Here is a 14,658-nt window from a genome sequence, read left to right as displayed (position 1 = left end):
CCCTGTATATGATGCCACACGCCTCCCTGTAGATGCCACACGCCTCCCTGTATATGATGTCACACGCCTCCCTGTATATGATGTCACACGCCTCCCTGTATATGATGCCACACGCCTCCCTGTAGATGCCACACACCTCCCTGTATATGATGTCACACGCCTCCCTGTACATGATGCCACACGCCTCCCTGTATATGATGCCACACACCTCCCTGTATATGATGCCACACGCCTCCCTGTATATGATGTCACACGCCTCCCTGTATATGATGCCACACGCCTCCCTGTATATGATGCCACACGCCTCCCTGTATATGATGCCACACGCCTCCCTGTATATGATGCCACACGCCTCCCTGTATATGATGCCACACGCCTCCCTGTATATGATGTCACACGCCTCCCTGTAGATGCCACACGCCTCCCTGTATATGATGCCACACGCCTCCCTGTATATGATGCCACACGCCTCCCTGTATATGATGTCACACGCCTCCCTGTAGATGCCACACGCCTCCCTGTAGATGCCACACGCCTCCCTGTATATGATGCCACACGCCTCCCTGTATATGATGCCACACGCCTCCCTGTAGATGATGCCACACGCCTCCCTGTAGATGATGCCACACGCCTCCCTGTAGATGCCACACGCCTCCCTGTATATGATGCCACACGCCTCCCTGTATATGATGCCACACGCCTCCCTGTATATGATGCCACACGCCTCCCTGTATATGATGCCACACGCCTCCCTGTATATGATGCCACACGCCTCCCTGTATATGATGCCACACGCCTCCCTGTATATGATGCCACACGCCTCCCTGTATATGATGCCACACGCCTCCCTGTATATGATGCCACACACCTCCCTGTATATGATGCCACACACCTCCCTGTATATGATGCCACACACCTCCCTGTATATGATGCCACACACCTCCCTGTATATGATGCCACACACCTCCCTGTATATGATGCCACACACCTCCCTGTATATGATGTCACACGCCTCCCTGTATATGATGTCACACGCCTCCCTGTATATGATGTCACACGCCTCCCTGTATATGATGCCACACACCTCCCTGTATATGATGTCACACGCCTCCCTGTAGATGCCACACGCCTCCCTGTAGATGCCACACACCTCCCTGTATATGATGTCACACACCTCCCTGTAGATGCCACACACCTCCCTGTATATGATGTCACACACCTCCCTGTATATGATGCCACACACCTCCCTGTATATGATGTCACACACCTCCCTGTATATGATGCCACACACCTCCCTGTATATGATGTCACACGCCTCCCTGTAGATGCCACACGCCTCCCTGTAGATGCCACACACCTCCCTGTATATGATGCCACACACCACCCTGTATATGATGCCACACACCTCCCTGTATATGATGTCACACACCTCCCTGTAGATGCCACACGCCTCCCTGTAGATGCCACACACCTCCCTGTATATGATGTCACACACCTCCCTGTATATGATGCCACACACCTCCCTGTATATGATGCCACACACCTCCCTGTATATGATGCCACACGCCTCCCTGTATATGATGTCACACGCCTCCCTGTATATGATGCCACACACCTCCCTGTATATGATGTCACACGCCTCCCTGTAGATGCCACACACCTCCCTGTATATGATGCCACACGCCTCCCTGTATATGATGTCACACGCCTCCCTGTATATGATGTCACACGCCTCCCTGTATATGATGTCACACGCCTCCCTGTATATGATGTCACACGCCTCCCTGTATATGATGCCACACGCCTCCCTGTATATGATGCCACACGCCTCCCTGTATATGATGCCACACGCCTCCCTGTAGATGCCACACACCTCCCTGTATATGATGTCACACACCTCCCTGTAGATGCCACACGCCTCCCTGTAGATGCCACACACCTCCCTGTATATGATGTCACACACCTCCCTGTATATGATGTCACACACCTCCCTGTAGATGCCACACGCCTCCCTGTAGATGCCACACGCCTCCTTGTAGATGCCACACGCCTCCCTGTATATGATGCCACACGCCTCCCTGTATATGATGTCACACGCCTCCCTGTATATGATGTCACACACCCCCCTGTATATGATGCCACACGCCTCCCTGTATATGATGCCACACGCCTCCCTGTAGATGCCACACGCCTCCCTGTATATGATGCCACACACCTCCCTGTATATGATGTCACACGCCTCCCTGTATATGATGTCACACGCCTCCCTGTATATGATGTCACACGCCTCCCTGTATATGATGTCACACACCTCCCTGTATATGATGTCACACGCCTCCCTGTATATGATGCCACACGCCTCCCTGTATATGATGCCACACGCCTCCCTGTATATGATGCCACACGCCTCCCTGTATATGATGCCACACGCCTCCCTGTATATGATGCCACACACCTCCCTGTATATGATGTCACACACCTCCCTGTATATGATGTCACACGCCTCCCTGTACATGATGCCACACACCTCCCTGTATATGATGTCACACACCTCCCTGTATATGATGTCACACGCCTCCCTGTATATGTCACACACCTCCCTGTATATGATGCCACACACCTCCCTGTATATGATGCCACACGCCTCCCTGTATATGATGCCACACGCCTCCCTGTATATGATGTCACACGCCTCCCTGTATATGATGGCACACGCCTCCCTGTATATGATGTCACACGCCTCCCTGTATATGATGTCACACGCCTCCCTGTAGATGCCACACGCCTCCCTGTAGATGCCACACGCCTCCCTGTAGATGCCACACGCCTCCCTGTATATGATGCCACACACCTCCCTGTATATGATGTCACACACCTCCCTGTATATGATGTCACACACCTCCCTGTAGATGCCACACGCCTCCCTGTAGATGCCACACACCTCCCTGTACATGATGCCACACACCTCCCTGTATATGATGTCACACACCTCCCTGTATATGATGTCACACGCCTCCCTGTATATGATGTCACACGCCTCCCTGTATATGATGCCACGCACCTCCCTGTATATGATGCCACACAGCCTTCTTGTATATGCCACACGCCTCCCTGTAGATGATGCCACACCTGCCTCCCTGTAGATGATGCCACACCTGCCTCCCTGTAGATCATGCCACACCTGCCTCCCTGCAGATCATGCCACACCAGCCTCCCTGCAGATCATGCCACACCTGCCTCCCTGCAGATCATGCCACACCTGCCTCCCTGCAGATCATGCCACACCTGCCTCCCTGCAGATGATGCCACACATGCCTCCCTGTAGATGATGCCACACCAGCCTCCCTGTAGATGATGCCACACCAGCCTCCCTGTACATGATGCCACACCAGCCTCCCTGTACATGATGTCACACGCCTCCCTGTACATGATGCCACACGCCTCCCTGTACATGATGCCACACACCTCCCTGTATATGATGCCACACACCTCCCTGTATATGATGTCACACGCCTCCCTGTAGATGCCACACACCTCCCTGTATATGATGCCACACACCTCCCTGTATATGATGTCACACACCTCCCTGTAGATGATGCCACGCACCTCCCTGTATATGATGCCACGCACCTCCCTGTATATGATGCCACGCACCTCCCTGTATATGCCACACACCTCCCTGTATATGATGCCACACAGCCTTCTTGTATATGCCACACGCCTCCCTGTAGATGATGCCACACCTGCCTCCCTGTAGATGATGCCACACCTGCCTCCCTGTAGATCATGCCACACCTGCCTCCCTGTAGATCATGCCACACCAGCCTCCCTGCAGATCATGCCACACCAGCCTCCCTGCAGATCATGCCACACCTGCCTCCCTGTAGATCATGCCACACCAGCCTCCCTGCAGATCATGCCACACCAGCCTCCCTGCAGATCATGCCACACCAGCCTCCCTGCAGATCATGCCACACCAGCCTCCCTGCAGATCATGCCACACCAGCCTCCCTGCAGATCATGCCACACCTGCCTCCCTGCAGATCATGCCACACCTGCCTCCCTGCAGATGATGCCACACCAGCCTCCCTGTACATGATGCCACACCAGCCTCCCTGTACATGCCACACCAGCCTCCCTGTATATGATGCCACACCAGCCTCCCTGTATATGATGCCACACGCCTCCCTGTATATGATGCCACACCAGCCTCCCTGTATATGATGCCACACGCCTCCCTGTATATGATGCCACACCAGCCTCCCTGTATATGATGCCACACGCCTCCCTGTATATGATGCCACACCAGCCTCCCTGTATATGATGCCACACGCCTCCCTGTATATGATGCCACACCAGCCTCCCTGTATATGATGCCACACGCCTCCCTGTATATGATGTCACACGCCTCCCTGTATATGATGTCACACGCCTCCCTGTATATGTCACACACCTCCCTGTATATGATGCCACACACCTCCCTGTATATGATGCCACACGCCTCCCTGTATATGATGCCACACGCCTCCCTGTATATGATGTCACACGCCTCCCTGTATATGATGGCACACGCCTCCCTGTATATGATGTCACACGCCTCCCTGTATATGATGTCACACGCCTCCCTGTAGATGCCACACGCCTCCCTGTAGATGCCACACGCCTCCCTGTAGATGCCACACGCCTCCCTGTATATGATGCCACACGCCTCCCTGTATATGATGTCACACACCTCCCTGTAGATGCCACACGCCTCCCTGTATATGATGCCACACACCTCCCTGTATATGATGTCACACACCTCCCTGTAGATGCCACACGCCTCCCTGTAGATGCCACACACCTCCCTGTACATGATGCCACACACCTCCCTGTATATGATGTCACACGCCTCCCTGTATATGTCACACGCCTCCCTGTATATGTCACACGCCTCCCTGTATATGATGTCACACGCCTCCCTGTATATGATGCCACGCACCTCCCTGTATATGCCACACACCTCCCTGTATATGATGCCACACAGCCTTCTTGTATATGCCACACGCCTCCCTGTAGATGATGCCACACCTGCCTCCCTGTAGATCATGCCACACCTGCCTCCCTGTAGATCATGCCACACCTGCCTCCCTGCAGATCATGCCACACCTGCCTCCCTGCAGATCATGCCACACCTGCCTCCCTGCAGATGATGCCACACCTGCCTCCCTGCAGATGATGCCACACCTGCCTCCCTGCAGATGATGCCACACATGCCTCCCTGTAGATGATGCCACACCAGCCTCCCTGTAGATGATGCCACACCAGCCTCCCTGTACATGATGCCACACCAGCCTCCCTGTACATGATGCCACACCAGCCTCCCTGTACATGATGTCACACGCCTCCCTGTACATGATGCCACACGCCTCCCTGTACATGATGCCACACACCTCCCTGTATATGATGCCACACACCTCCCTGTATATGATGTCACACGCCTCCCTGTAGATGCCACACACCTCCCTGTATATGATGCCACACACCTCCCTGTATATGATGTCACACGCCTCCCTGTATATGATGCCACGCACCTCCCTGTATATGATGCCACACACCTCCCTGTATATGATGTCACACGCCTCCCTGTACATGATGCCACACACCTCCCTGTATATGATGCCACACACCTCCCTGTATATGATGTCACACGCCTCCCTGTAGATGCCACACACCTCCCTGTATATGATGTCACACACCTCCCTGTAGATGATGCCACACGCCCCCTGTAGATGCCACACGCCTCCCTGTATATGATGCCACGCACCTCCCTGTATATGCCACACACCTCCCTGTATATGATGCCACACAGCCTTCTTGTATATGCCACACGCCTCCCTGTAGATGATGCCACACCTGCCTCCCTGTAGATGATGCCACACCTGCCTCCCTGTAGATCATGCCACACCAGCCTCCCTGCAGATCATGCCACACCAGCCTCCCTGCAGATCATGCCACACCAGCCTCCCTGCAGATCATGCCACACCAGCCTCCCTGCAGATCATGCCACACCAGCCTCCCTGCAGATCATGCCACACCAGCCTCCCTGCAGATCATGCCACACCTGCCTCCCTGCAGATCATGCCACACCTGCCTCCCTGCAGATCATGCCACACCTGCCTCCCTGCAGATGATGCCACACCAGCCTCCCTGTACATGATGCCACACCAGCCTCCCTGTACATGATGCCACACCAGCCTCCCTGTACATGATGCCACACCAGCCTCCCTGTACATGATGCCACACCAGCCTCCCTGTACATGATGCCACACCAGCCTCCCTGTAGATGCCACACCAGCCTCCCTGTAGATGCCACACCAGCCTCCCTGTAGATGCCACACCAGCCTCCCTGTAGATGCCACACCAGCCTCCCTGTAGATGCCACACCAGCCTGCCTGTAGATGCCACACCAGCCTGCCTGTAGATGCCACACCAGCCTGCCTGTAGATGCCACACCAGCCTCCCTGTAGATGCCACACCAGCCTCCCTGTAGATGCCACACCAGCCTCCCTGTAGATGCCACACCAGCCTCCCTGCAGATGCCACACCAGCCTCCCTGTAGATGCCACACCAGCCTCCCTGTAGATGCCACACCAGCCTCCCTGTAGATGCCACACCAGCCTGCCTGTAGATGCCACACCAGCCTCCCTGTAGATGCCACACCAGCCTCCCTGTAGATGCCACACCAGCCTCCCTGTAGATGCCACACCAGCCTCCCTGTAGATGCCACACCAGCCTCCCTGTAGATGCCACACCAGCCTGCCTGTAGATGCCACACCAGCCTGCCTGTAGATGCCACACCAGCCTGCCTGTAGATGCCACACCAGCCTCCCTGTAGATGCCACACCAGCCTCCCTGTAGATGCCACACCAGCCTCCCTGTAGATGCCACACCAGCCTCCCTGTAGATGCCACACCAGCCTCCCTGTAGATGCCACACCAGCCTGCCTGTAGATGCCACACCAGCCTCCCTGTAGATGCCACACCAGCCTCCCTGTAGATGCCACACCAGCCTCCCTGTAGATGCCACACCAGCCTCCCTGTAGATGCCACACCAGCCTCCCTGTAGATGCCACACCAGCCTCCCTGTAGATGCCACACCAGCCTCCCTGTAGATGCCACACCAGCCTCCCTGTAGATGCCACACCAGCCTGCCTGTAGATGCCACACCAGCCTACCTGTAGATGCCACACCAGCCTCCCTGTAGATGCCACACCAGCCTCCCTGTAGATGCCACACCAGCCTCCCTGTAGATGCCACACCAGCCTCCCTGTAGATGATGCCACACCAGCCTCCCTGTAGATGATGCCACACCAGCCTCCCTGTAGATGATGCCACACCAGCCTCCCTGTAGATGATGCCACACCAGCCTCCCTGTAGATGCCACACCAGCCTTCCTGTAGATGCCACACCAGCCTCCCTGTAGATGCCACACCAGCCTCGCTGTAGATGCCACACCAGCCTCGCTGTAGATTGTGCCACATACTCACGAGAGCAGCGCTGTCTCTCCTCTTCTTCACTTGTGGTCACTTGTCTGCACGGGATCTGGCAAGGCAGCGCGACGGGGCGATGACGTCATCGAGGCGCCTTCAAACCCATGAAGACGAGTGACCACACGTGAAGAAGCGCCGCAAACGTGAGTATGCCAACAATAGCCAGCAAGGGAACTAGTAGTTCCCTTGCCAGTGCCCATGTAACAGATCCGTTTTTAACGGTTGTTACATGTATTGACAGCCGTTAAAAACGGATCCATTGACTTCTATGGGGGCCGTCAGGCCGTTAAAACGGCCAAAAATAGGACATGTCCTATTTTTTGACGGCCATTATTCACGGGCCGTTAAAAAAACGGCCGTGTGAATGCACCCATAGAATATCATTGTTCTGAAAACGGCCATGTGAAAGCCGTTAAAAGGACGGCCATCACATGGCCGTTTTTCACTGTCGTGTGAAAGAGGCCTTAGAAAAAGTAACATCTGTATAATAACAACAACATAATAATATCTGTATAACAACAATATCTCTATAAGTCGACATTCACACAACAGTGAAAAAAAAAACGGCCATTAAAAACGGATCAACTGTCTGTTTTTCTTTGCCGTTAAAAAAAAACTGATTGAATTAATGTGTTGGTTTTACTGTCCAAACCCCCTGAAAACACCTCAGTGCCCATATAGATAGTGCTGCAATGACCCTGTTTGATAGTGCCACAGTGCCCACATATAAAGTGCCAGTGCCCATGTAGATAGCACAACAGTGTCCCCCATTGTCACCCCCCATATAGTGCCACAGTGCCGATGTAGATAGCACCACCCCCCCACTGTAGATAGCACCCCGCCTATAAATGACACCCCCCCCATGTAGATAGCACCCACCATGTTTATAGCGGCACCGAAGCTCCCTGTAGGAGCAGAATCCCTCTGGCCGGGGATTTCACTCCTAGAGGGAGCCCCTGATGTCATTGTCCATATATGGATTGTGACGCCAGGGGCTTCTCCAGTAGCGGAACCTCCAGACCAGAGAGTCGGCAGGGGATTCCAGAGGTAGCCACAGACGTCACTGTCCATATATGGACAGTAACTCCAGGGGATTCTCCAGTAGCGGAATCCCCAGCACAGATCTCAGCCTGGTTTACATGGAGCAAATGTGTCCAAGGATTTAACCCTTAGTTGGTAAAAGACCATTAACAATGGAATCTGTATAAAAGAAGCAACAAGCGCGATACTAGTGATTATTAACATTACCTTGTTGCCTCGTCCAGAAGAAGGATTCTGGGGTTCTAACGAAGAGAAAAAACAAACCATTAAAACATAAAAAGCTTAAAAAAAAAAAAAAATCTAAACCAACAGCGACCAGCACAAGTTCAGGGTCCAGGTAATGTGGCCGTAATATGCAGTTACATTATGGCCTTATAATGGCCTGATACTGTAGGTTCAAGTGAATAGAGCCGACTGCAATACCAGACATAACCATGGACAGGAGGGGCGCTGTTTCTGGAATAAAAGTAGAACCTTCCGACCAATTTCATACAACCCCTTTACACCGTAGACACGGCCTGTGAAAGTTAATGCCTACGGAAAAATCAATGGTAATACCTAGAAGAGAAACAATGGAAGTCTCCGGTAAAAACTCAAGCTGTAAAATAAACTGAAAAAATAAAAAATCTGATCTGTAACGGAGTACGGACAGGCTGGAGGATACACGCGATCAATAACTAAATAAATACAAATCACTTTGGCCGCTGTATTCCTCATCCTCTTCATGAGCCCCCTCCCCTCCCCCATGAAGCGGCACAAGAAGACGGATTTCATTTATGGATTAATATCATATGAATAACTATTTTGTAACCAGATTGTGACACTGCCCCCTATAGGAACAATCATGCATCTTATCAGGAGATTCACCTTGAGTAACGCTCTGGCAATGGCAATTCTTTGTTTCTGTCCTCCTGAAAATATAAAAACGGTGGACGTGTCACGGAGGACGGAAAAAATCAAATCATTCAATCTTAAACACGACTTATAGATCACCTGTCCGCCCTCCGGACTCTCCGTCTTAGTAAATACTTCTATTCCTCATAATTACATTAACAATTCTGGGGCAACTTATCTTAGAGCTCTGAGTTGTGCCGTTCCTCTGTTATTCCTACTGGAAATGTCTGAATAAATTGACAACTGGGTGTTACCATTCCACTTGTCATAGGACTGCGTCCCAGCACAGTCCCCAAATTCTTCTGTTCAGGACAAAGTTCAAAAGTCTGCAGCATCAATTCAATCAAGTCGCTTTTTATTTGCCACCCGTGTGTGACGTCGAGTGCTTAAAATAGTCGAACGCTCAGCCGAAGCGCCGCACATGGGAGACCAATAATTATTTTCAGATTAAATGAATGGTCTTTTCATCTTTTGTTCTCACGACTGTGCAGGGACATCCAGTTATAAATCGATTCATACATTTCCAGGAGGAGTTATAGAGGAACGGCACAAGGCAGAGTCCTAAGAAAAGAAGTATTTCCTATAACAGAGGTGTCAGGGGAGGTAACGGGGCGTCTGTAACAGAAGACAAATGTTGGAGAAGGAGAAGAAGTCGGAGTTACATAAAGGTTTTGATTAATGTTCAAGAAACAGAGGAAAAATCCCCAGGAGAAGTTTGCAGTGTGTGGAGTTTTTAGTCCAATCCTTTTCCCTGTCCCTGTGCACCTACAGAATTATTAGGGATGGGGGGGGGGGGGGGGGGGGTCAGGCTTGGTCCGAGGACCATCAGAAGGGACCAGTTTGATGTGTGGCCATTGCTACAAACTCCTTCTCAAGGTCAACGGGACTCGTTCTGACAACTTGTGGGGTCGGGGGGGGGTTTGATATTAGAAAGTCCATTCTGAGGAGTTGTCTGCCGGGCCCTAGATGAAATAGACATGACAACCAACAGCTTCAATAGCCCTGAGCCTGCGGATCATTCCACCGCCTGGAATAGGATCAACCGTCCTCACTGGACGCACCAGTTGCCAATCTTGCCGTACGTCTACTAGGAGACCTGGGCCGGTTCCTTGCAGTTCTTGAGGTGGCCATACCTGACAGGAGGACGCCTTTCTCCCCCACCACAGTGTCAAATCCTTTTGGAAAATTTTCAATGAATCCCATGGCATTGGCGACCTCGGCCACCCTCCGGATCTGCTCCTGGGTGACTGTAGAAGCTTCTTCTGCCCCGTAGGCGATGTTCTCCGAGATTGAACAGGAAAACAGGACTGGCTCCTGCAGCAATGACAAAGGAAAGGGCAGCATGTATTCATTTTGATTATATATATATAAATATAAGACTCTAATATAAAAAGGAATAGGGAAGGAGAAAAAGACCCCAAAATGAAAAGCCTAGTTGGCTCGACACTGATATTGTAACTCCACCCTACTCTTCCAAGAGCCTCGTAGAAGTGAGCGGGATTCATCTGATTTCTGAAGTCCCATCCTGGGGTACCGTATCGTTATCTTTTGGACACCCATAAGGAGAGTGAGGGAGCGACCGTTTTTTCCACATTAAAGGGACACACATCCTCGCTGCCCCGGTTACACAACAAAGCAACGAGTGTTTGAAGGAGGCGACTGGAGTCTCGCGGTGACTAAGAAAGAACAATGCAGGGTTCAGGTCTAACGTAACTCCGAGGATTCCATCTATAGTCCGATACCCTCCCAAAAAGGGGTCAGCAAGTGGCATGACCAAAAAGTACGGAGCAGGGTGCCCATTTAGGCCCTATTACACGGCTGATAATCGGCTGGTGCAGCGAGCGCCGGTCAACGAGACATCATAGATCGGGGCTCGCTTGCTCCTGTCACTCCGATCCCTCGTCCCCATACATTATCGTCATGTCGGCAGCGCGTCTCCGGTTTACACACCAAGATGAGCCGCCGACAACCAGAATATTTTACTTTTATAAAACGATCCGATCAGCGGGTGATCCGGTGTTTGCTCGTTCATCTGCTGATCGCTGATCCGTTTACCCAGGACAATTATCGGCAACGAGCCTTGTATGAACTAATGATCTGCCCGATAATCGCCCGGTGTAAATCCCCCTTTTCTCTGCCACATCTCCAGCCGTTTGGGTCAGCGGTTCAGCTAATGGCGTGGAGACGAGAGGCGCTCTGTACCATCAGATAGTAATGTGTAATTGGCTTCCTGGAAGAGAACGCTAAGAGGGGCTTCACGTGTCAAGGTAAACGTTTTTCGTCTCTGTTCGGGAGTGAAGACGATGTTGAGATCCATCTCCCACTGCAGTATAAAGGATGGAGGTGCTCGCCCTGGAGGGTCCTGAAGAAGAGCGCAGGTCAGAGGTGAAGGGTGACTGATCAGGCCGGCACCAGACAGATCCTCAACGGGTGTTTTATCTGGTCTGTAAGACTTTGGTGGTGGAAGAGACATTAAAAAATGGCTCAATTGCATTGAACTCCGGGGGCCCTAATGGGTTGGGGCCCAATAGTCCCACAAGGGCAGCATTTCAGTAAATCCTCTCCGTGGGTTCTCATAACATTTCTAAAAACAACTGGGGACCTACAACCATGGCGATCTAGAGCAGAACCGTGCGCAGCAGAGACTAGGACTTTCATGGAGCTGATAACAGAAGGACATAAAATCCGCACAAACCCCAACAAACGTACAAATACCCCTCAGGGCATGACGGTAAGGACTGGTTGCTGCATCTGTGGAATAACTGCATCATAAATCTCTGCTACCGATAAATGGGGGGGGGGGGGGGGACATTGTGAGGGGCAATACCTTCATTTTTCAAAAATATATTCTGGGGTCTGCAGGACCAGAAACTCCCAAATGGGGCAGGGGCAGAGCGGTGAGACATTGTAACGCTGGCCTCAACGAAGAGTCGGGTGTAGAAACGCCGTCCTGCCTATTGAGAAGACCAGATGACCCCTCATGGGCTGTAGAGGTGAGCAAAGTCTCAATCACCTTTGAATTGGCCACCGTGGTAAGTCCGTGACAATTTAGAGCGACATAAAATCTCGCTACAGAGTCATGGACCATCTGTGAGGCTGGAGGATCGCGGACATAATAAAGGTGGTGACGATTACCTGGCTGACCGTGCCGATCTTAGACCGTAACCAGAGAGGGTTTAAATGACGCACATCGTGACCATCAACGTGGACAGAACCTGGGAAAACAAATGGAGGACAAAATCATCGCACCAAATAAATACCAGTACGACCGACCTGAGCCTGGAGAGCGAGAAGACGACCCCACAGCAGTGACGTCACCCCCAACGGGTGGAAAAACCTGGGGCTGATGAAACCCAACAAAACCAGCGCTCAGTGCCCATCCGGGTATAACCCAACAAAACAAGCGCTCAGTGCCCATCCGGGTATAACCCAACAAAACAAGCGCTCAGTGCCCATCCGGGTATAACCCAACAAAACCAGCGCTCAGTGCCCATCCGGGTATAACCCAACAAAACCAGCGCTCAGTGCCCATCCGGCTATAACCCAACAATCTGCCTTGCCAATTGGGGCAAAGTCATTCCTAATTCCGGAGCTGGAGGAGTCGATGCGTCAGCTCCAGCATGATCTGCGTCCCACGTCTTCCACTTACCTGCACTGGGATCATACAGCCGCAAGAGCAGCGAAACTAGGGTGGATTTTCCAGAGCCGCTTGGTCCCACCACAGCCATCACAGAACCAGATGGGACGGAGAGGTTCAGTCCTTGGAAAATAGGAGCGTCAGGTCGGCTTGGGTACGTGAAGCTGACATCATGGAACTCCAAGGCACCTTTAAACTTTTCTGGTGTAATCACTAATCCCTCTGTAACGACCAACCAAGAAAAGAATGAGAATCACAAATACAGAAGTTCATCATCATCAGGATCAATCATCATCATCATCATCATCAGGATCAATCATCATCATCATCATCATCAGGATCAGCCGCCAATCATTCATAATCAATACTCAATCATCATCATCAGGATCAGACATCAGCATCTAGAATCACACATCATTCATCCCCCAATCACCTATCACCATTATTTATCATTGTTCATAATCAAGATTTCATCATCAATCATCCATCATCCGGATCAGACACCAATCATTCATAATCAATACTCAATCATCATCATCATCACACATCATTCATCCACCAATCACCATTATTTATCATTGTTCATAATCAATATTTCCTCATCCATAAATCACCAGCAATTACAATCATTATCATTCATTACTAACAAGAAGTTAAAATGTGAGGGAAATGTCAACCCCAAAATGCCCAGAAGTGTTATATGAGGATCGTCCTCCCGCTACTCTCAAAATCTCCATGGCTTTATTTTCCGGTCTCGGTGTTCAGGTTTCCTTCTTATCGTCAGTATTTTGCTCTCACCATTGAAAGACATCACAGGTTTCCGGTCCAGCAGTTCCCAGATACGGGATCCGGCGCCAAATCCCTTCATCAGCTCCGAATAGAAAGAACTGATCCCTAGGATACAAATTGGGGCCATAAATACATGACTTCCGGGTAGTTCCAGCTGCACCGGATACGCGGCCGGCAGCAGATATTCCCTCTGTATCTACAGGTCACAGCGCAACGTTCCGTCATATCTCAGAGAGAACAGTCTAATGATGGAAACCAACTCTGGACTCCTCAATCATTGACCTTTCTGTGAGTCCCTTGAGAATAACCGGGACCACGAGGTCAGCGACTTCACACCCTAGAAGTTTCCAGAATTTGGACACATTGTCAGTAACATGTTTAATATTGTGTGTACCTCCAATGCTGATCCCCACCCAGAAGGCGTACATCAGGAAGGAGGAGAGATCGCCCACGGTCATGTGCGCGGCGCCGGTCAGCAGGCCACCTTTATATAACACAGCCAACACAATGAGGTTCCCGGACAGGCCGGTCTGCAGGACACAAAACACAGCGCGTTCAGGTTTAGAATGGAAAAATCTCCTGTTACGGCCCATATGTCTGGTTCCCCCCTATGACCGAAGTCACGATACTGAGTAATGACCCCATAATGTCAGCACAGAAGACGGGACACAATGAGGACATGGTGCCAGTACTCACAAGGCCAAAGAAACCGGCGCGGGCAAAGGCCTCCTTATAAGCCAGGTCCAGCACATAGCCCACTTTACCG

General features: G+C 51.5%; 1 protein-coding gene across 1 annotated transcript in view; it reads right to left on the bottom strand.

The window, feature by feature from the left end:
- ABCB10 (ATP binding cassette subfamily B member 10) overlaps nt 1-14,658 on the bottom strand; it is a 38,465-nt gene that overhangs the window by 5,960 nt on the left and 17,847 nt on the right. Inside the window, exons 5-12 of the mRNA XM_075830971.1 lie at nt 14,589-14,658; nt 14,287-14,422; nt 13,902-13,997; nt 13,116-13,325; nt 12,602-12,681; nt 10,600-10,780; nt 9,440-9,483; nt 8,780-8,814 (exon numbers count right to left, since the gene is read on the bottom strand). The exon at nt 14,589-14,658 is cut by the window's right edge and continues 77 nt beyond it. Of these exons, the coding sequence (XP_075687086.1) occupies nt 8,780-8,814; nt 9,440-9,483; nt 10,600-10,780; nt 12,602-12,681; nt 13,116-13,325; nt 13,902-13,997; nt 14,287-14,422; nt 14,589-14,658 (852 nt within the window). The remainder of the gene's footprint in view (nt 1-8,779; nt 8,815-9,439; nt 9,484-10,599; nt 10,781-12,601; nt 12,682-13,115; nt 13,326-13,901; nt 13,998-14,286; nt 14,423-14,588) is intronic.

Source organism: Rhinoderma darwinii, chromosome 6, assembly GCF_050947455.1.
Source record: "Rhinoderma darwinii isolate aRhiDar2 chromosome 6, aRhiDar2.hap1, whole genome shotgun sequence".
Taxonomy (NCBI): domain Eukaryota; kingdom Metazoa; phylum Chordata; class Amphibia; order Anura; family Rhinodermatidae; genus Rhinoderma; species Rhinoderma darwinii.
Note: the sequence above shows the minus strand (reverse complement) of the source record. Positions and strands in the feature narration are given on the sequence as shown.